The 19,975-nt window shown below is 46.0% G+C and overlaps 1 protein-coding gene across 3 annotated transcripts in view; it reads left to right on the top strand.

Annotated features, from left to right (window-relative positions):
• TTC7B (tetratricopeptide repeat domain 7B) overlaps nucleotides 1-19,975 on the top strand; it is a 224,021-nt gene that overhangs the window by 46,798 nt on the left and 157,248 nt on the right. For all 3 annotated transcript variants that reach the window (XM_049769780.1, XM_049769779.1, XM_049769781.1), the window contains exon 4: nucleotides 18,102-18,232. In XM_049769780.1, the coding sequence (XP_049625737.1) occupies nucleotides 18,102-18,232 (131 nt within the window). The remainder of the gene's footprint in view (nucleotides 1-18,101; nucleotides 18,233-19,975) is intronic.

Genomic DNA, 19,975 nt, shown 5'->3' with positions numbered 1-19,975 from the left:
CACTGCAGCCCTGCAGAGCTGTTTGGTGGGTGTTCCCAGACCCTGGGGACACACACTTCGGGGGTGACCGGGTTGAGAGAGCCCGAGTCTTTGGCTCTAGGTCATTCTTTGTGGATTAGCTCTGTCCTCTGTGCATCCCACATGCAAGTGGGATGGTCTTTACAGGGATCCAGGAGTCCAGTGGGGGTTCCCACTCCACCCCACCCCACTCCATGGATTAGCTGGGAAGGTTTTTTTTTTTTTGAGGGAGGACCCACATCTGATGATGCTTAGGCTCATTCCTGGCTCTGCACTCAGGAATCACTCCTGCCAGTGCTCAGGGGACCATATGAAGGTGCTGGGAGAAAGTCTCATAAGCTGGGGGTTTGAGCAGAGGAATGGGGACCAGCCCTTGTTTCTGCCTTGTGTGATGCCCAGAGGTGAGAAGTGAGGCATGGACACTAGTGTGTGTCCCCACTGCAATGTGGGGGCTCCCTCCAGTCTCTCCCAGCCTAGAGCAAGTGGTGAGGTAACAGCTGCCAGGACTTCCTCTCTGTTGGAGGCTCTCAGGAGCTACAGGTGACCTTTGGGACATGTTTCTAGCTGGGAGACTAGAACCAAGGATGGATGGGTGTGGTATGGTGGGGCTGTGTCAGATTGTTGAAGTGCTTAGTTTGAACAGGGAGAGTGCAAGGGGCTGGGTTTTTGTTGTTGTTATTAGTGTTGTTGTTTTGGGGCCATACCCAGTGATGTTCGGGGGGTTACTCCTGGTTCTGCACTTAGGAATCACTCCTCCTGGCAAGCTCAAGGACCCTACGGAAAGCCAGGGCTCGAACCCAGGTCAGCCTTGTACGAGGCAAGTGCCCTCCCCATTGCACTATCATGCTGGCCCCTGGATGGCTGTTCTGGATGCTTCTGTAATCCTCAGCTACCATCACCCCTTGAAACACTTAACTCCTGGCATCCACGCGGGAAAGACTGGCTATAGTCCTGGGTGTTGATTTAGTGTCTCTTTATGGTCCAGCTGCTGCAAGGACCATGTTCCCATTTGCGTGATGAAGAGAAAAACAGTCCCTGGAGCTTGTGTGGCCTTTGTGTGAGTGAAGTGGCAGAGTAGCTCCGTGAGCCCTGTCCCGCTTCTCGAAAACTCCTTCACACTGGTGGTTTGGGAACAGATTATGACTTGTTTTCTTTCTTTCTTTCTTTCTTTCTTTCTTTCTTTCTTTCTTTCTTTCTTTCTTTCTTTCTTTCTTTCTTTCTTTCTTTCTTTCTTTCTTTCTTTCTTTCTTTCTTTCTTTCTTTCTTTCTTCTTGTTTTCTTTCTTTTCTTTCTCTTTCTTTCTTTCTTCTTTCTTTCTTTCTTTCTTTCTTTCTTTCTTTCTTTCTTTCTTTCTTTCTTTCTTTCTTTCTTTCTTTCTTCTTTCTTTTTCTTCTTTCTTTCTCTATCCATCCATCCATCCATCCATCTATCTATCTATCTATCTATCTATCTATCTATCTATCTATCTATCTATCTATCTATCTATCTATCTATCTATCTATCTATCTAATCTATGCCACTCCTGGTGGTTCTCAGGACTGACTCCTGGTTCAGCACTCAGGAATTACTCCTGGTGGTTCTTAGGGGACCATTTGGGGTGTCAGAAAAAAACCAGGTTGTCTGCTTGCAAGGCAGTGCACTACTGTGCTATTGTCCCAGCCCCTGACAATAGGTAATGATTTTAGAAAAAAAAAAGGACTAAAATTAATATAAAAAACAGGGTTATCACATACTCCTTATCTTATCCCTAGCTATAAGCAATAAGTCTACACTTATATAATATGTAGATAAGAATTGGCAAGTCGTATGCTGTGTGTGTGTGTGTGTGTGTGTATGTGCGTGTGACACACTTGCAGTAGTCCAGCGATGATAGATCCCCAAAGAATAGTATGAGGACATTCAGAACAACATTCTTCTTAGAGTCCACACAGTGAAAATGACCCAAATGTCTGCCCGCTGATGAGCTACTCAATGAGCTTGCCTTGTCCGCACGGGGACTCTATTGGCAGTGAAAAGGTGATGTGTCTGGAACCAGGTAGAGACAGAGCTGAACAGAATCGCAAATGTAAGGAATATCACAGGGAGGACCATTGATTTTGATGCTATTTGAATTTTACTTGGAGGTGAGCGAAAAAGGAAGGAAATTTCCATCGTAGCTACAACAGGTGCGGGCCCTGAACATGTGCTCCATGGGCGGGGCCCTCCAAGGACAGCCGCACTGCTGGGAGATCCCCAGAGCCCACAGGCACGGAGGGAGACAGTGGACACTCCTTTCAGGGGCTGGAAGATGGGGCGGTGTGGGAGTCATTGCTAATGGGCATGAGGCTACTTCTGAGGGTGATAACAGGGTTCAGGAGTTAGTTCTGGAGCTGTAAGGGTTCACGTCTGTGTGAAGTCCTAACAACCACTGTGAGTGATGTACACATAATTTCTTTTGTGATGCTGGGACTCAAACCCAGGGCCTCACACAGCCTCTCTTGCCACCTATTTGCTCTCTAGCCCAGTAATGTGCGCTGGGCACAGCTAAATTGCATGGCATGTGGCTGTAGCTCACAGAAGCTCTTGAAAAAAGTCTGTGGAGAAGTAAGATGAGTCAAGTGCTCCTAGCTGGAGGCCTCTCTGTCATGCTGGGTGATAACAAGACAGTGGTGACATGAGGCCACCGTCATCCCATGCTCTCCCATATCTGTGAGTGCCAGCTACTGTATTAACACAGACATCTTGACAGGACAGTGGACCCTGGGTAAGGACAGATGGGGCCTGACCTGGGAGCCAGCAGTGGCTCACGGGGCAGCCCCCTGTGCTGTGGAGACTGATGCCAGAGTCTTAAGAGTGGCAGTGTTCAGTGAACTCTATGGGGTGCTGAGCTTCCAACATGGGATGTCCTTGTTGGAAGTAAGAGCCCTTCCCACTGTGCTATCTCTACGGCTCCTAGAAAGGACATGAAAGGACATGTATCTGCTGTTGGTGGTGAGTCTGCAAATAGCCTCTTGACGTGTGTGTGTGTGTAAATTATGTATGCATGAATTATGTATATGAATTGTGTGAGTGTATCTGAGTGTCAGTGTTGGTGTGTATTTATGAGTGTATGTTAAGTATATAGAGGTTTTTGTTTATTTGTTTTTTGGGGTGGCCATACCCTATGACGCTCAGGGGTTACTCCTGGCTATACGCTCAGAAATAGCTCCTGGCTTGGGGGACCATATGGGACACCTGGGGAATCGTACCATGGTTTGTCCTAGGTCAGCCACATGCAAGGCAAACCTACCGCTGCGCCACCGCTCTGGCCCCTATGTAGAGGCTTTTATAATATTTCTCTTCGGTATTTATTTCCCTGCCTGCTTTCCCACCTACGACCTTGTAGGTGGGGGCGCTGTTCAGATCCTAATAAATAGGTGATGAGCTGGGAAGTCAGGGTCCTTTCTGCAGTTAGCTAGGGAGCTCTTGGTTTTCAGAGCTGCTGGCAGGCTGACAAAGGATTTTGTGTCTGACCTTCTCGCCTTTTTTTTTTACCCTCCTGTCTGTGTGGATTATTTGCTGCAGATAGATACTACCAGAATTGCTTCCCCATCCTGAAGGGACAGGGGAATGGGAATTGCTTTCCTGCTCTGGGAGCTCTTTGGGGATCAAGCCTTAACTAATCTAGGAGACAATGTGTACATAAATTGTGTGAATGGATTTTGTGTATGAATTGTGTGTCTGTGTGTCTGTGTGTAACATCTTGTTTTCTGAGTATGTTTCTGGAAAGGAGTAGATAGATTAGTGTATGGTGTGTGTGTGTGTGTGTGTGTGTGTGTGTGTGTGTGTGTGTGTGTGTGTGTGTGTTTGGAAGGAACAGGAACTTATAAAACAGCCTGCAAGGACCTCCTGGCCCCAGACACCTAAGAATCATGGAGGCAGCCACAGAAGCTGGGGATACTGGGGGCTACCCCAGCACCCCATCTGACTGCTTTGTCCATGTCCCCTATCCTGACACAGGATGTAGGCCTATCCCTCTCCCCTGGTCACACGCTGTGTCCTCACCCTGAGCTGGCTGCAGCTGACCCCTGTGGGCATCTGGCCACATTCGAGGTGACAACAGGCCTGTAGCCTGCCTGATCCCAGGAGCCACTTGGAGCAGCTGAGACTCTTCCCTGGAGCTTCTTCCCTCTGTGGACATTGAGATCCCTGCACACTGCCGGCTGCCTTTGAAGTCCTGCCACAGGGTGGGGACAGCGTGGCCCTGGTGTCCTGTGACAGTGTTTCTAGCCACGTTCTACAGCAGTGACCCTGGATGTTAGGCTCATACAGGCCACACAAGTCTGTTTGTCACTGTTCATTTTTGCATAACATCCTAGGAAAAGGACGCACCATTCATTTTATTTTATTTCATATTTTGTTTTTCTTTTGGGGGCCTACCTGACAATGCCTGATTCTGTGGGGGACCATATGGGATGCTGGGAATTGAACTCAGGTCAGCCATGTACAAGGCAAGCTCTCCTGCCCTTATATATATATATATTTGGTTTTTTGATTTTTGGTTTTTGGGGTCACACCCGGCAGCACTCAGGGTTTACTCGTGGCTCTGTACTCAGAAATTGCTCCTGGTGGGCACAGGGATTATATGGGAAGCTGGGTTTCGAACCACCGTCTGTCCTAGGTCAATTGCATGCAAGGCAAATGCCCTACCACTGTTCTATCTCTCCAGCCCACTCTCCTGCCCTTCTCTGTTCACTTTAATACAATGAACAAGTCAGTTTCCCAAAGTCTGGAATTGCACGTGGACCCATGGCTCTGCTTTCACATGCAGGGAGTCCCCAGAGGAGCAGGTGCCTGTCAGAGAGCCAGGGGGGTGACGCCTGGATCCAGGGGTGGGTGATGCCTCTTGGAAAGACACACGCTGCTCTGGGCTCTGCTCTGGACTTTGCCGTGCTCAGCTCTGACTGTGCGTGACTGGCAGTGAGCATAGATCCTGGATGGATCCTGCTGGCTGTGAGCCCCAGTTTCAGGCTCCATACGAAGGTGCCAGGCACGGGTCAGAGTCCAGGTGGGCAGCAGGGCCTCATCAGTGAAGCAAGACTACTGTTGCATCTATTCAGTTCCTTGTAGCAGGACCCCACAGTTAGATGGCCCCGATGGATTTAGGGATGTTTTTCTGTCTCAGGGCCTTAGGGATGTCCGTGGTGGGTGCAGGTTTCCCCTCTCTCAGTCCCGGCAGGGCCTGCACTCCCCGGGGGAGAGAAGGTGGGGGCTCATTTCCAGAATCTTTGATGGCGTGGAGGGAGGCAGAAGACAGGGCCCCTGTACCACTCACTGTGTCCCAAGTCACACCTCCTAAGAGCAGCTCAGAGGTAGAGCATGTTTGAGCCTTGAACAGTTGTTCCTCTGGCAGTCCTGGCCACACCCAGCTCACTGGGAGTGATCCTGGGAGCAGCCCCCACCTCCTTGCATCCCAGTTCCACTGGGGATGGGTGGTCTTGGTGGCCCCAGAACACAGCCCCAATTGCAGGTGAACAGGCTGGGAATAGCCACAGGCTTCCTGGCCCTTCAGAGGTGGGTGTGCCCCCCCACAGCCCTATTGGCTCGCTTTTCTTCCATCCCCCTCACCATTGTCTTCTTTTTTGCTGAGCTTATACCTAGAGCCTGAGCTGCTCTCTACCATTCCTTTTAGCCTCTGTTTATTTTGCACCTGAAGGTCCTCCAGATTAAATGAAACCAGCAGGAGAAAGAATTACCCAGAACTTCAAAAGCAGTCAAAGGGGCTGGAGGAGGGCTGGAACATTTGTCTTATACACTACTGACCTGCATTAAGTTCCCAGCATCCCATATGATCCTCTGAGTCTGCCAGGAGTGATTCCTGAGTGCAGAGCCAGCTGGATGTGTCCTCAAAAGGAAACAAGACAAACTGAAGCAGTCTAGAAGGCTCTACATGTATTGTCACTGACTCTTAGGGGGTTGTTTCGGGTCTAAATCTGGCTCTGCACTCGGGGACCATGCGTGGCGGGGTCAGAGGACTGAATGTGGGGCTGGGATTTGAACCAGAGTTGGTGGGCTGCAGCGACACATGAGATAGGTGACTTATCCTTTGTACTGTCTCTGCAGCCCTATTTTTGGCTTTTAACATGTGTGTTCCTCTTCATAGAAAGGCCCTGCAGGGGGGGCCGGGCGGTGGCGCTGGAGGTAAGGTGCCTGCCTTGCCTGCGCTAGCCTAGGACGGACCGCGGTTCGATCCCCCGGCGTCCCATATGGTCCCCCAAGAAGCCAGGAGCAACTTCTGAGCGCATAGCCAGGAGTAACCCCTGAGCGTCACAGGGTGTGGCCCAAAAAACAAAAAAAAAAAAAAAAAAAAAAAAAAAAAAAAAAAAAAAAAAGAAAGGCCCTGCAGAAGCAAGTCTGTCTGGGAGAATTCCCTCCTGTATTAGGGATCAATTTGGGGTTTAGTGACTCAGTGTTCTTGGAATCTCAGCCCATGGTCAGCCACTTTCCACCTGGACTTTAAAGCTGCTGATGGTCAGAGGGGTTGCAAATTTTACTTTTTGGCACACAGCCTCAATTTTGGAGATAATCAGTTGCTATTACTGTCACATGAGCTATTTATCAAGTCAGTCTTCTCACTATTTCTGGTGTGCATGTTTTTTGGGGGGCACTATTTATTGCATCTATTTTTCACCTTTTTGATGCATTTCTATGGAAAAAAATAGGGACTGGACTGATAGTACAGTATTAAAGTGCTTGCATTGCACAAATCCTTGCCAGATTCGAATCTCAGGATCTGATATGGTCCCGGAGCACCTCCAGGAGTTATTTCTGAGTGCAGAATCAGGCGTAAGCCCTGACCACTGCCAGATGTGGGCCTAAAACCATTAAAATAAACTCAAATTAGATAATCAAGTAATGACAGAATCTGGGAGAGAGCTTTCCAGACTAGAGAGAGGTCTATTGATATTTCAGCATGGCCAAGTTGGGCTCTTCCCACAACTCAGCTCATCTTTTGAGCTTATGAGAACTGTTTAGTCCTGCAGAGGTGCTGTAAGCATCACTGTGAATGCACTGCACTGTCCAGACTCTGCTATCACTGAGATGCAGCTCGTACACGCAGAGTAAAAGCCTTAACCTTTGGTGAAAGGAAGGACACAGCATTTCCTGCAAGGGATGTCACCCATGCAAGGGTTGGCTTTGTTTTGCTGATCTATTTGCCACCATGAACCTCAAGATTCCTCCTCTCTGCCTCAGTGGAGCAAAGAACACCTGACTCTGTCCCTTGGGACACGGAGACCAGCGGTATGGTTTCCTCCACTTCTCATGGCCATGGCTTGTCATCCTAGATGATGGCTTTCAAAGGTTTCCCCATTTCAGAAATTCCACCTACACACAGAGCCACACTGTGCAGAACCGGATGGGGCTGTGCCCACAGGCTCTACATGTGCCCACAGGGCACCTGCATGCTCATGAGTGACCAGGTGCAGCTGACAGCAGACCCGGTTTCTTCCATCCCTGTCACACGCTGTGAAATTTGTTTACTTGATATTAAATCCCGGACACCCTCATGCACATAATGTCGCTGCTTCTCATATTAGCAGGAGGCAGATTATGAAAGAGATTTTTCTTCCTGTCGGTCTGTGGTGGTTTTCATTTTGCACCAGTGAGCCACTCCTAGCACAGTTAGGCAGCTTTCAGCAAGCGCTTGCTTTCGCCTGGTTCTGGAATGTTCTGCCAAGTGGTCACTGTAGTTTTGCTTATATTCATCTTCAGAGAGAGATTGGGGAGGCTGGGGCAGAGAGCACTTGGGAGAGAGGCTGTGGAGTGATTTCCATTTTTTTTCTGTTTTGCAATGGCATAAACAACTTGGGCACTAAAGGGAACGGGAATAGATATTGGGCACTTAGGATGGGGAAAACATTCAAAGTGATTATAACTGTACTCCTTATGTTCACATAAGGTTTAGTAGGATGTTAAAAATAGAGCCACATTGGGCCGGGGATATGACTCACGTGGTAGAGCATGTGCCCTGCCCTGCATATGTGAGGCTCTGGGTTAGGTCTCGGCACTGTTGAGCATGTGTGATCCACGCAATAACTTTAGAACTAGACCCCAGTCTTATTTCTAAAGATGAGGAATGTAATGTCTGAGATGCATAATACAATAGATCTGATCACTGACTGTATTACTATATTGAAAAAGTAAAAAATTACAGAATGTGAAAATCTATCCAAAGTGAAAGTGTATTTCAAAATATATATAATGGAAAGAACATTAAGGCTTTGGTTGTGGCTCTAAATGGTAGAGTCTCTGCTTTGTCCTGATGGGCCCTAGGATCTATTCCTGATACCATTTTTTTAATGTTTTTGTTTTTGTTTTATTGTTAAATATTTTTAATATAAATTCTTTTTTTAAGCACCATGATTACAAACACGATTGTAGTTGGGTTTCAGTCATACACAGAACACCCCTTCACCAGTTCAACATTTCCATCACCAGTGCATCCCTCCCTCCTTCCCATCCCCTGCCTGAATTCGAGATAGGCATTGTTTTGTTTTGTTTTTTTTAATATGATTTTTATTTTGATCATCGTGGCTTACATATTGTTGACAATATTATTTTAGGTACATATTTACATAAAAGCAAGGGGGATTCCCATCACCAGATTGTCTTTACCTATACCTCCATTTTTGTCCTCCCTCCCATTTCCTCTTCCCTCACCCTAGGGCGGCTAGAATATGTGGTCCCCTCTGTATCTGACCCACTTACCTAGTAGTCTTGCACCTGTTTGGTCTTGATGTCTCCCTTATTTCCCCCTCTAACTGGAGGTAGGACTAGTTAGTTCAAGATGCATGGTTTTGTTTGAAAAAGAGAAAAGAAATAAGCTGGGGTAAGAGACTAATATGCCGCAAATGTGCGGAATCCTTCTAGGGGCTCTCATCAACGCTTTGAGAGATCAAGGAGATAAAGAAGGTGAAACACTCCCCCCCCCCCCCCCCCCGTACCAAAAGCAGTGTCAAATATCCAGTGAGGATTCCGGCTATATCGATTAGCACCACAAAAAAACATGCAAGCGGAAAAAAAAAAAAACAAAGAAAAACAGACAAACAAAAACAAAAACAAAAAAGAAACAAACAAAAACAAATCAAAACGAAAACCGCTATGGTCTTGAAATAAGAAACATGGCATAGCACATAAAGAAAGGAAAGAAAAGAAGAGAAAAAAAAAAAAGTATAACTGGGGACAACAATTTCAATAATCACACCCAAACAGAGAAATCTACCAAAGATAGGTAGGTAAATAAAAAAAATAATAATAATAAAAAATGAAGATAAAAAAATAATATATATATAAAAAAATAACCGAGGTTTTGTACTTTTTTTATTTTTGTTTTTTCCCTCCTACCCTGGCACAGTAAATATTGGGGTCATTCAAAGAGGAATTCACTTGGCCTAAGAAATATGGGGTTTCTCTGTCCTTGGAGTATATTGTCATGGGATCAACTATAGACTCTGCTCAGGCTCATTTATTTTCCCGGTGGTGCTTTTGTGGTGTGTGGAAGACTTCTGGATAGGCATTGTTTTTGTTTTAAATTTTATAATAATTTTTATTTTGACCAAAGTGGATTACAAATCTTTCACAGTAATATTTTAGGCACATAGTGACATTGAATCAGGGGCATTCCCACCACCAATGTTGTCCTCTCTCCACCTTTGTTCCCAGCATGCATTCCATATCCCCTTGCCTGACCCCGCAGGCTGATAGTATAAGTGGTCCCCTCTGTGTCTAGCTTGTTGTAGATTGGGTATCGATTCTGTTGTCATTGGCTTTGGGTTTGGTGTTTAAGTCTGATCATTTATTATTTCCCCCTTAATTTGTGAGGCAAAACAAAATGGTTCAAGTTATATGGTTCTGTTTGAAGGAAAGAAAAAGATAAAATGGGGCAAAAATCAAACAAGCAAAAAATGAGAGGAGTTCTTCTCTAGAGGCTATCAATATCAATTTAAGAGAAGGGAAAAAGGAAGAAAAAACATAACAGTAATGCAAAAAAAACCCAACAACAACAAACCCGAAAAGCACCACAGCAGTAAAGACAACAATCATACAATAACCACAGTCCTGAAATAAAAATAAAACAACAATAATAACAAAACCAAAAAGAAAAAAAAATTTGTGTTTTTTTGTTTTTTTTTTTTTGCATGGGCACAGTAAATATTGGGCAGTTTAGTAAGGGAATTCCCCTGGCCTAAGAAATACAGGGTTTCTCAACCCTTGAAGTACACTGTCATAGGAATAACTACAGGCTTCGTACCTGTTCTTTTACTCTGCCTTAGGTCCTTTTGTGGTGTCTGGAAACTTTCACTCCATCGTAAATGATAAAATCAGGCCTCTGTAGCTAGAGATCCTGGTATTTGCACAGGTCACAGGTCATAGGATGGAGTCTTTCTTTACGGTTCTAGAAGTTCTTTTTCATCACTGTTGTTTTATTCGGTCTTCTATAGTTGGTGGTCTTGGTTTTTGCACTGATCCTAGGATGAAGCCTAGGATAAAGCCTTTCATTATGTTTCCAGAAGAAAATTTTTAAAGAATGGAAAACAAAAAGAAAGAAAAGAAAAGAAAGAATGAGAGGGGCCGGGCGGTGGCGCTAAAGGTAAGGTGCGCCTGCCTTGCTTGCGCTAGCCTTGGACGGACCGCGGTTCGATCCCCCGGTGTCCCATATGGTCCCCCAAGCCAGGAGCAACTTCTGAGCGCATAGCCAGGAGTAACCCCTGAGCGTTACCGGGTGTGGCCCAAAAACCAAAAAAAAAAAAAAAAAAAAAAAAAAAGAAAGAATGAGAAAGAAAAGAAAAGAAGGAAGGAAGGAAGGAAGGAAGGAAGGAAGGAAGGAAGGAAGGAAGGAAGGAAGGAAGGGAGGGAGGGAGGAAGGAAGGAAGGAAGGAAGGAAGGAAGGAAGGAAGGAAGGAAGGAAGGAAGGAAGGAAGGAAGGAAGGAAGGAAGGAAAGCAGATGCTGATATTAAAGGTGTCTAGTTTGACTCCCCTATGCAGAGGGAAAGGAGCAGGAAATTTGAAGAAATAATGGTTCAATGTTTTCCAGATTCTGTGAAAGCTATTATAGGACCCAGGAAGCTCAACAGAGCCCAAGCACAAGAAACAAGAAGAAAATGTGGGGCCAAAGCATAATACAGTGGGTAGGCACTTGCCTTGCATGCAGCTAGCCCATGTTTGAGCCGCTGCATCCCATATGGTTCCCCAAGCCCTGTATGTAGTGATTTTCTGAGTGTAGCACCAGAAGTAAGCCCTGAGTATCACTGTATGTGCTTCCCCAATAAAACAGCAATAAAAGAAAACAAAGCCAAATCACTTCTTACTTTGAATTGTTCCCAACCATTGATAGGGAAGAAAAATCTTAAAACAGTCACTAACTGGGTTTGGGGAGGTAGTCCAATGAACTAAGTGCAGGTTTTGCATGTATGAAGCCCTGGGTTTGCCCCAAGGCTCTGCATGATCACCTGAGCATACCAAGGAGACACTGTTAACTGAACCACGAGTAGTTTGGGGTCTTAATGGATAGGTCTAAAAAAACAAAAATAAATTCTCCCCATCTGAGCCCCTTGGGGAGGCATATTCAGATGAACCAATTGGAGATGACCCACACACCACGTCAGAATCCCTTTGGGTGTCCTGGGAGTTGGTGAAACAATCTGTCCACCCCAATTCCTTCCTCAATGCAAAGCAATAAACATCAAGGCCTAGCTCAGTGCTTTTCAGTCATGCTGAGCTGAGAAACTCCTAAGCATGCTCAGAACCATAAAGAAAGGTCCCTAGGGTCAGGACAAAGGCAGCATCTACTTGGAGGAGAAACACTACTGGCTGGCCAGAAAGTATCATGCATCAGCTCCAAGTGTATCTGTAGGATCCATGCGGGGTTACATTCATAACTCAGGCAAGCTTGAAGCATAAAGCTTCTTACTTTATATTTAAGAAGAATAAGAATTCATGGGGCCAGAGTGGTGGCACAGCGGTAGGGCATTTGCTATGCACATGGCTGACCTAGAATGGACTGTGGTTCGATCCCCCAAGCCAGAAGTGATTTCTGAGCACATAGTCAGGAGTAACCCCTTAGCATCACCAGGTGTGGCCCCAAAACAAAACAAAACAAAAAACAAAGAAGAATCAGAGTTTAGACTGGAAGGGGATGAGCGACCCCTGGCAGTTTGGCCTGGAGACTTCTAAATCAATTTCAGTAAATGATGGGACAGGCCAACGGATCTGTAAGGTCGGAGGTCTTGGAACAACACAGCTTCCTCTGACTGAGTTGGTATTTATAGGCTACTGCATCCAATAATAAACCACACATTCTTTGCTCATGTAGTGGAATATTTCCCGAGATTGATCATCGTCTGGATCAGAAACAAGATTTAACAAAATGAGAGTTTTTGAGCCCGTGATGTGACTCAGTGGTGAAGAATGAGTCTTGCACATGTGAGGGTCTAGCTGTCATCCACAGCACAGTGAAGAAAAGGAGGGATCAAGTATAACCTTCGACCTGTGTCCCAGATCCTCTCGGCCGCCCTTAAATAAAGCGTTCACTAGAAAGACTCACCAGCTCAGAAAAGCCATTGTGCTCTTGATTAGAGAGTTTCTTACAACCAATGATGTAAGATAGAAATTCCTCAAGGTGAAATGTATCAGTGAGGCCAGGTTTCTATTATCTTCTGCCAATTGGGCCATTAGCACAGTTCCAAGTTCTTTCAGCCACTTATCAGGCATTGTCAGACAGCTGCTGTTGAGAACCATGGTGGCCAGGGACTGCCTTCCCAGGCCCACCCCCCTCCTCTTTTTGCCCAGTGTCAGAATTGAGATCAGGACCCACGTATGAAAGGCCTGTGCTCTCCCAGTGAGCCACATTCCTGCCTAAAATTTTTATTGGTGGAAGTTATTTAGGCATGAAGCGATCCAGGGCCTGTCTTCCTCATGTTGTGGAAGTGTAGCATGTCTTCCATATTTGGGTATGATATTTACAACGAATCACATTGACAATATAACTATCCTGTTTGATTCACAGACTCAAAAAAAAAATTTTTTTTTAAAACTTGATTGATTGTTTGATCGGTTGATTGATTTCTGGCCCATACCCAGCAGCACACAGGGCTCTGCACTCAGAAATCACCCCTGGCAGGCTGGGGGACCATATGGGATGCCGAGAATCGAATCGTCTCTCCTGGGTCAGCCTCATTCAAGGCAAGCGCCCTACTGCTGTGCTATCTCTTCAGCCCCAGACTCAAATATTTTACTTTATTTTTTATATATAAATATTTTTTGGCTTTTGGACCATACGCAGTGGTGCTCAGAAAGTTATTCCTGGCTCTACTCTCAGAAATCACTCCTGGCAGACTCAGGAGACCATCTGGGTTGCTGGGGAATTGAACCTGGGTCTGTACCAGGTCAGCTGCTTGTAAGACAAACACCCTACCCCTTTTGCTATTGCTCCAGCCCCACACTCAGATATTTTTAAAAGCCCTTTAAATCTTCTTTTTTTTTTTTCTTTTTGGTCCACATTTGGTAGTGCTCAGGGACTATTCCCAGCTCTGTGCCTTGGGAGTCCCTCCTGGTGGTGCTCAGGGACCTTGAGGTACCAGGGATTGAACCTGGGTCTCCTGCATATAAAGTCTATTCTTCAGTGCATGCCTCATGTATGCCTCATGAAAAGCACTCTTTTTTGTTTTGTTTTTAAAACTTAATCACCGACCAGCCAAGGTTTTTTTTCATCAGGGAACCATGGACTTAGGCTGGAGTAAGGAATTGCTCTTTCAGGTCTGTTACCTTCCCTCACAGAAAAGAATTTCAGAAGATGAGCAATGAGCAATGAAATAAAAATAAGGAAAGGAGGGAGAAGATCAGAAAGAGAGAATAACTCAAGAGAGAATATAGACTTCTTCAAAGGCAGAGAGAGTCCTAGTACATGTCCCAGAGTTAAAGTATGAAAATACACATCTAGAGGGAGATGCAGACAACATGTGGGTGCAGACATCATGTGCATGGGCTGGCAACACACGTGCTTAAAGATAAAAAACACGGCAAGGATTCAGAAGATGCCTCCCAGAAGCTTGTCTAGGATCAGTTCTTTCTCTGCAATATGCAGTTTGAAAATTCCAAGCCTCTTTAGGTTTTATTACTGACTGGAGAACAATGAATTTAGAAATAAATACCAGAAAAATGTCATTCTATTCAAGTCATTAAGCATTTGAAAGCTGAATCCACCTTTAAAAAAAAAAAAAGATAAAACCATGAGACTAGAGGGAGAGAGAGCACACTGAGTAAGGCACTTGCCTTGCATGCAGCTGACTGGGTTTGATCCCCAACACTGCATATGGTCCCCCAGTCTGCCAAGATTGATCCCTGAGCAAATGGCCATGAAAGAGCTCATGAGCATGGCCAAGTTTCTCCACTACCCACAACCACAAGATGAAACCAAAATTTAAGTTAGAAATTCATGTGAACTGAAAAGAAAATTAAAAGCTGCTGAAGTACTGCATGGCCCCTTGAATACCTTTGGGTATCGCTTTTGTGATCCCCAACAAGTGGTCCTAGGTCCACACTGATGGAAATTTCCTCATAAATATTCCTTCCCCCCAAAAAAATCCCCAAAAAGAAAACTTTGGGTCCAGATGAACTTTACTGGTAATTGTGCTAAGCACTTAAAAAAAAAACAACAGTTATATATAGGGGTTGGTGAGATAGTACAGTGGGTAGGGCAATTGCCTTGCACATTGTTGACCTGGGTTTGATCCACAGCATCCATATGTCTCTGGGACCTGCCAGGAGTGATTTCTGAATGCAGAACCATAGGGTGTGGCCCCAAAACAAAGCAAATAGAAAATTTAAAAATAACAGTCTTGTATAAACTCCTTAAGAGAATTGAAGAGGAGGAAAAACTTTGCAAGTCATTTTATGAGGTTAACTTTTACCCTAATCCCAAAACCAGACAGGGACTTCACAATGAAACTATAAATATTCCTCATATATACAGATGTGGGAAAATTCCAAGAAAATATTGTATATAACAAATCAAACAGTACAAGCAAAGAATGAGTTTCTGTCAGGAAAGGAATTTGGCTTAATGTTTGAAAAGCATTCATTATATTTCACCAGGTTAAAAATTAAGAAAAAGAACAAAATGCATCATGAGCCATCTGAAAAGACTCAGCTCCTTTCTTTATATAAACTCAAATTTAAATGGATAGAAGGGCTCTGCCTTCACTCATCAAGGGCTTCTGTGGAAAATCTGTTGATGGGCTGAAGAGAGGCCAAGGGATAAGGCGCTTGCCGTATCAACCAACAACATATATATATAGAGTGACCTCTGAGCAGAGCCATGAGTAAGCCCTGAGAACTGCAAGGAGTGACCCCTGAGCACAGAGCCAGGAGCAAGCTATGAGCACTGCCAGGAGTGACCCCTGCGCACAGCCATGAATGACCCTTGAGCTCAGAACTGGTACCTGTGGATTACCACGTACTGCATGACGTACTTATGGTGGACACATGACATGATTCTTTTGTTAAACTCTTAGAACTGTACCAAAACTCCACTGTGAACCATGGGCTAAAAAATACAACCAACTCATCACTAGACAGTAAAAAGAGCTGAATTGTTCATGCCAATTTTACCTCAAGAACAACAACAGGGGAAACTATTGTTCCAGAATTAGTTGTACAGCTGGTAGGGTGCTTGCCTTGAATGTGTCTTGCATATGGTCTACCTGGGTTCTATCCCTGGAAGCCCCATCAGGAGTGATTCCTGAGTGTAGAGCCAGGAGTAATCCCCGATAACTCTGGATATGTCCCTCAAACCAAAAAATAAAATGAACAAAGTCGCGACTGAGTTGCCCCTTTTGTGACCCAGTAGTAACAGCCACCCCTTCATAATTTGACTCTGTGTCACTCGCTTATGAAGAGAAGCAGATTCCCAGGTGGTTCCAGGGCAGAAGTGGAGGTGCCTATCCTCAGGACCTCCTTGGCTGAAGCCAGTCTTCAAAGGGTTCCCTGAGCCTCCAGGTCACTTGTAGATGCTGGTGTGTTGGGACTCCTCTCTGTCTGGCATTAGCTGCTTGACTCCTGGGTGCCATGTGGGATGCCGAAGTCCTGGGTTCTCATCTGTTGAGTTGGGGCCAAGTCACTTCTGGTGGTTGGTCCCCAGGATGAGTGGATTTTCCAGAGCATCTCTTTCTAGCACAGAGCCCGTTTTTGTCAGCAGCAAACTGACAGGTGCTCCCACTGCCTCTGAGTGTGTTGGACACCTGAACCCAGTGTTCCAGCCCTTCCCAGCACAAGGCCAGAGGCCAGAGGTGGCTTTAGCCTCTACTTTTCCTCCTTATTAGCATCATTATCAGTATCTCAGCCTTTCAGGCTTCCTGCCTGGCTATGAGTACTCTGTTGGCAGGGAATGTCTTTGCCCACTAAGCAGGGTGGGTGTCTTCTTATCCGGTGTTGAGAGGTGGTCTATGATCTTCTGGTGGCTACCAAACTTGAAGTTGTTTGGAACTGAGGCCTCCAGGGAATATTTTAATGGACTTGAAGGTCCATTGATATCACGTCTAGTGCGAAGTGGAAGATATTTGTCAGCTAGTTTTATGCTATGAATCTAGCTCTACTCTAATACATTTTGAAACAGACTGGGAAGAGAGTACAGCGACTAAGGCACTTGGCTGGCATGTGGTTGATCCCAGATGGTTCCCTCAGCACCACCAGGAGTGACCCCTAAGCATTGAGCCAGGAGCAAGCTCTGAGCACAGCCAGGTGTGGTTCCCTCACTCCCTCCCCAATTTTTAATAAACTTTGACTAAATTGTGTGTGCACATGTGTGTATGTGTTAAATATTCTCTGAAATACCACACAGCTGTTTTTTTTTCCTCTTCTCTTTACTGCTGTTGTCACAATCTGTGCCTGCACATCCTTGGTTGCATCCTTGCTTGCGGTCCCACACATGAGTCATGTCTGTACATGATAGGTTGATTGGAGAGCCAACGGCTGCATCACCCAGGTTGTGCTCAGTACGGGGGGCGCTGCCAGGGGTAGAACCTGCATCTTCTTAACTGTGGAGTTGACTCCTGAGCCCCAACTCTTCAAGGATGGAGTCTTGCCTTTACCTATGAGAGCAGGGCATGGGAAGTGGCTACACTCTGGGAAGTGACTACATTCAGAGAAATGAGTCCAAAAGAGAGAGACAATTATTGGGTAGTTCCACTTGTGTGTGGAATGATAACTGCTAAAACACAGCAAAAATCAGTCTATGCTTAGACTTTGTGGGACTGTGCTGGTTACCAGAGGGTGAGACAAGGGGTGAGGGAATGGGCATGAGGGGTCATTTGAAGATTAAGGTGATGTGGTACAGTGGGGCTCGTCATCCATCGAGGCATGAGGCTGGCTACTCTCCTTCAGTTTTGTGGTATCAACCAGCAGTACAGCCATAGATGTAAAAGCTCTGTAATGACCTTGGGACCATGATTGAATGAAAAGCCCTGTGTAGTAATGAAATGTCTGACCTTCTCCATCTGGACATCAGAGGCAAAGGTGTTCTTTGTATAATGGATGTTTGGTTGGGGGATGAAGGACTATGTCACCCCTGACCATGCGTAGAAGCTACTCTAGCTTTGCTCAGGAATGGCATTCCCCCCCAGCTTTGCTTAGGGAACAAAATGGAGTGCCAGGGATGGAACCAGGATTAGTGAGAAGAGGCTTCATGCAAAGCAAGAATGTGCCTTACCTTTTTGACTATTTCTTTTAAGAAAGTATATTATTGAATGTGCTTGTGTGTTGTTGTTGTTGTTGTTGTTGTGGGGGCCACTTCTCATGGTGCGTAGGGGACCACCTGATGCTAAGGATCTAACTCAGAGCTTCACTCAGGCAAGGCCTGTATTCTACCACTTGAGCCTCACCCTGGCCCCTGACTCTTGCTTCTGTTGTTCTGTTTTGTTTGTAAAACAACTGGTAAGGGAGAGAGCCTACCTTTGACAGCAAGGCATACCCTGGGATCTCCTTTTTTTGTCCCTCTGGATGAGAGCCATGTTAGAAACCAAAGCTCTGCGACCAACCTCTCATTCCATTTTCCTGTTCGATGTTGTAGGACTTTGCTTAGAGAAGTTGCCTATTTCCTCTTCGACCAGTAACCTCCATGTGGACCGGGAACAGGACGTGATTACCTGCTACGAGAAAGCGGGGGACATCGCACTTCTATACCTCCAAGAGATTGAACGGGTAAGTGAGTGCCCCCAATGTGGGCTCTGACAATGGTGGTAGAACTTGCCTATCGTGTCCAGCAGAGGCAGTCTTCGGAATGCCTCCAGCTTACCCACTCTGCTGCAGAGCTTAAATCAAGACCCAGGAGAGAATGGCGGTGATTGGGGTCCCTGGCTCACCTTGTTAGGTTCACACTGGGCAGCACTTTCAGTCTTTCTGAGTAGAAATGGCCCAATGCACCTGTATCAATGACCCTCAGTGCCCTGGAGCTGTCCCCTTTCCTGCTGCCTAAGGGAAATGGGTCCAGCTTCTTTAGTGCACTAGTTGCATTTGGTGGCCTATCTGGGCCTTGGGAAGGCTTCACCCTGTTGGCTTGGCCAGACTTCTCGGGGTGTCTCAGCAACCTCCTGAGCAAATCCCTGTCATGAGTTGCTGAGGCCCAGCCCTTCGCAGAGAAAGTTGGAGGCCTGATGGGGCCAGGAAGGTCAGAGCAGCTTAGCTGTGAATGGAATTCTTGGCCTTTTCTTCCTCCTCCTCCTCCTCCTCCTCCTCCTCCTCCTCCTCCTCCTTCTTCTTCTTCTTCTTCCTCTTCTTCTTCTTCCTCTTCTTCTTCTTCTTTCTTCTTCTTCTTCTCTTCTTCTTTTCTTCTTCTTCCTCTTCTTCTTCTTCTTTCTTCTTCTTCTTCTTCCTCTTCTTCTTTCTTCTTCTTCCTTTTCTTCTTTCTTCTTTTTTTTTTTTTTTTTGGTTTTTGGGCCACACCCGTTTGACGCTCAGGGGTTACTCCTGGCTATGTGCTCAGAAATCGCCCCTGGCTTGGGGGGACCATATGGGACGCCGGGGGATCGAACCACGGTCCGTTCCTTGGCTAGCGCTTGTAAGGCAGACACCTTACCTCTAGCGCCACCTTCCCGGCCCCTTCTTTCTTCTTCTTCCTCTTCTTCTTTCTTCTTCTTCTTCTTCTTCTTCTTCTTCTTCTTCTTCTTCTTCTTCTTCTTCTTCTTCTTCTTCTTCTTCTTCCTTCTTCCTTTTTTTCTTCCTTCTTCTTCTCTTCTTCTTCTTCTTCTTCTTCTTCTTCTTCTTCCTCTTCCTCTTCCTCTTTTTTTATTATTTTCCTTTTTTCTTCTTCCCACTTGTGAAGTGGGGTGTTTCTAGGGCTGGAGTCCAGGCAAGTGCCCTGCCTCTGCGTTCTGTCCCAGGTCTTAGCTTCTCTTAAGTTCCTGTGTGTTGCTGCCTTAGTCTTCTTATCTCCCAAAGGGACAGAGTAACACTGCCCATTTGCTGGGGGTCCCCTGGGGATTGTAAATGAAGACTCTTAGCTTGATTCCTTGGCCAGGGTCACTGATGTTTGCTAGTGACAGTAGCCCCTCGTAGGCCCTGTCCCCTCATGGTACTTCCTAGCATCCAGTCTGAGGCTTGATGCTGCCCTCTCCCCTCCACACCCAGAGACATGATCTGTGAGAGCATCTGTAAAGATTGAAAATCAGGGCCGGAACCAGAGTGCAGCAAGGAGGGAGCTTGCCTTGCTTGTGGCTGACCTGAATTTTATCCCAGGCATCATTTGTGGTTCCCTAAGTATCATTAGGAGTGACCTCTGAGGAAAGAGCCACGAGTAAGCCCTGAGCACCCCAAACCAACAATAACAAATCTATCCCCCCCAACCAAAAAATAAAATCGAATGAGGGGAGAGGGAGAGGGAGTGGGAGAGGGAGGGAGGGAGGGAGGGAGGGAGGGAGGGAGGGAGAGAGAGAGAGAGAGAGAGAG

The sequence above is a fragment of the Suncus etruscus genome, chromosome 3 (genome assembly GCF_024139225.1).
Source record: "Suncus etruscus isolate mSunEtr1 chromosome 3, mSunEtr1.pri.cur, whole genome shotgun sequence".
Lineage (NCBI taxonomy): Eukaryota > Metazoa > Chordata > Mammalia > Eulipotyphla > Soricidae > Suncus > Suncus etruscus.
The sequence above is the reverse complement of the archived record's forward strand: the minus strand, read 5'-3'. Positions and strand labels throughout refer to the sequence as shown.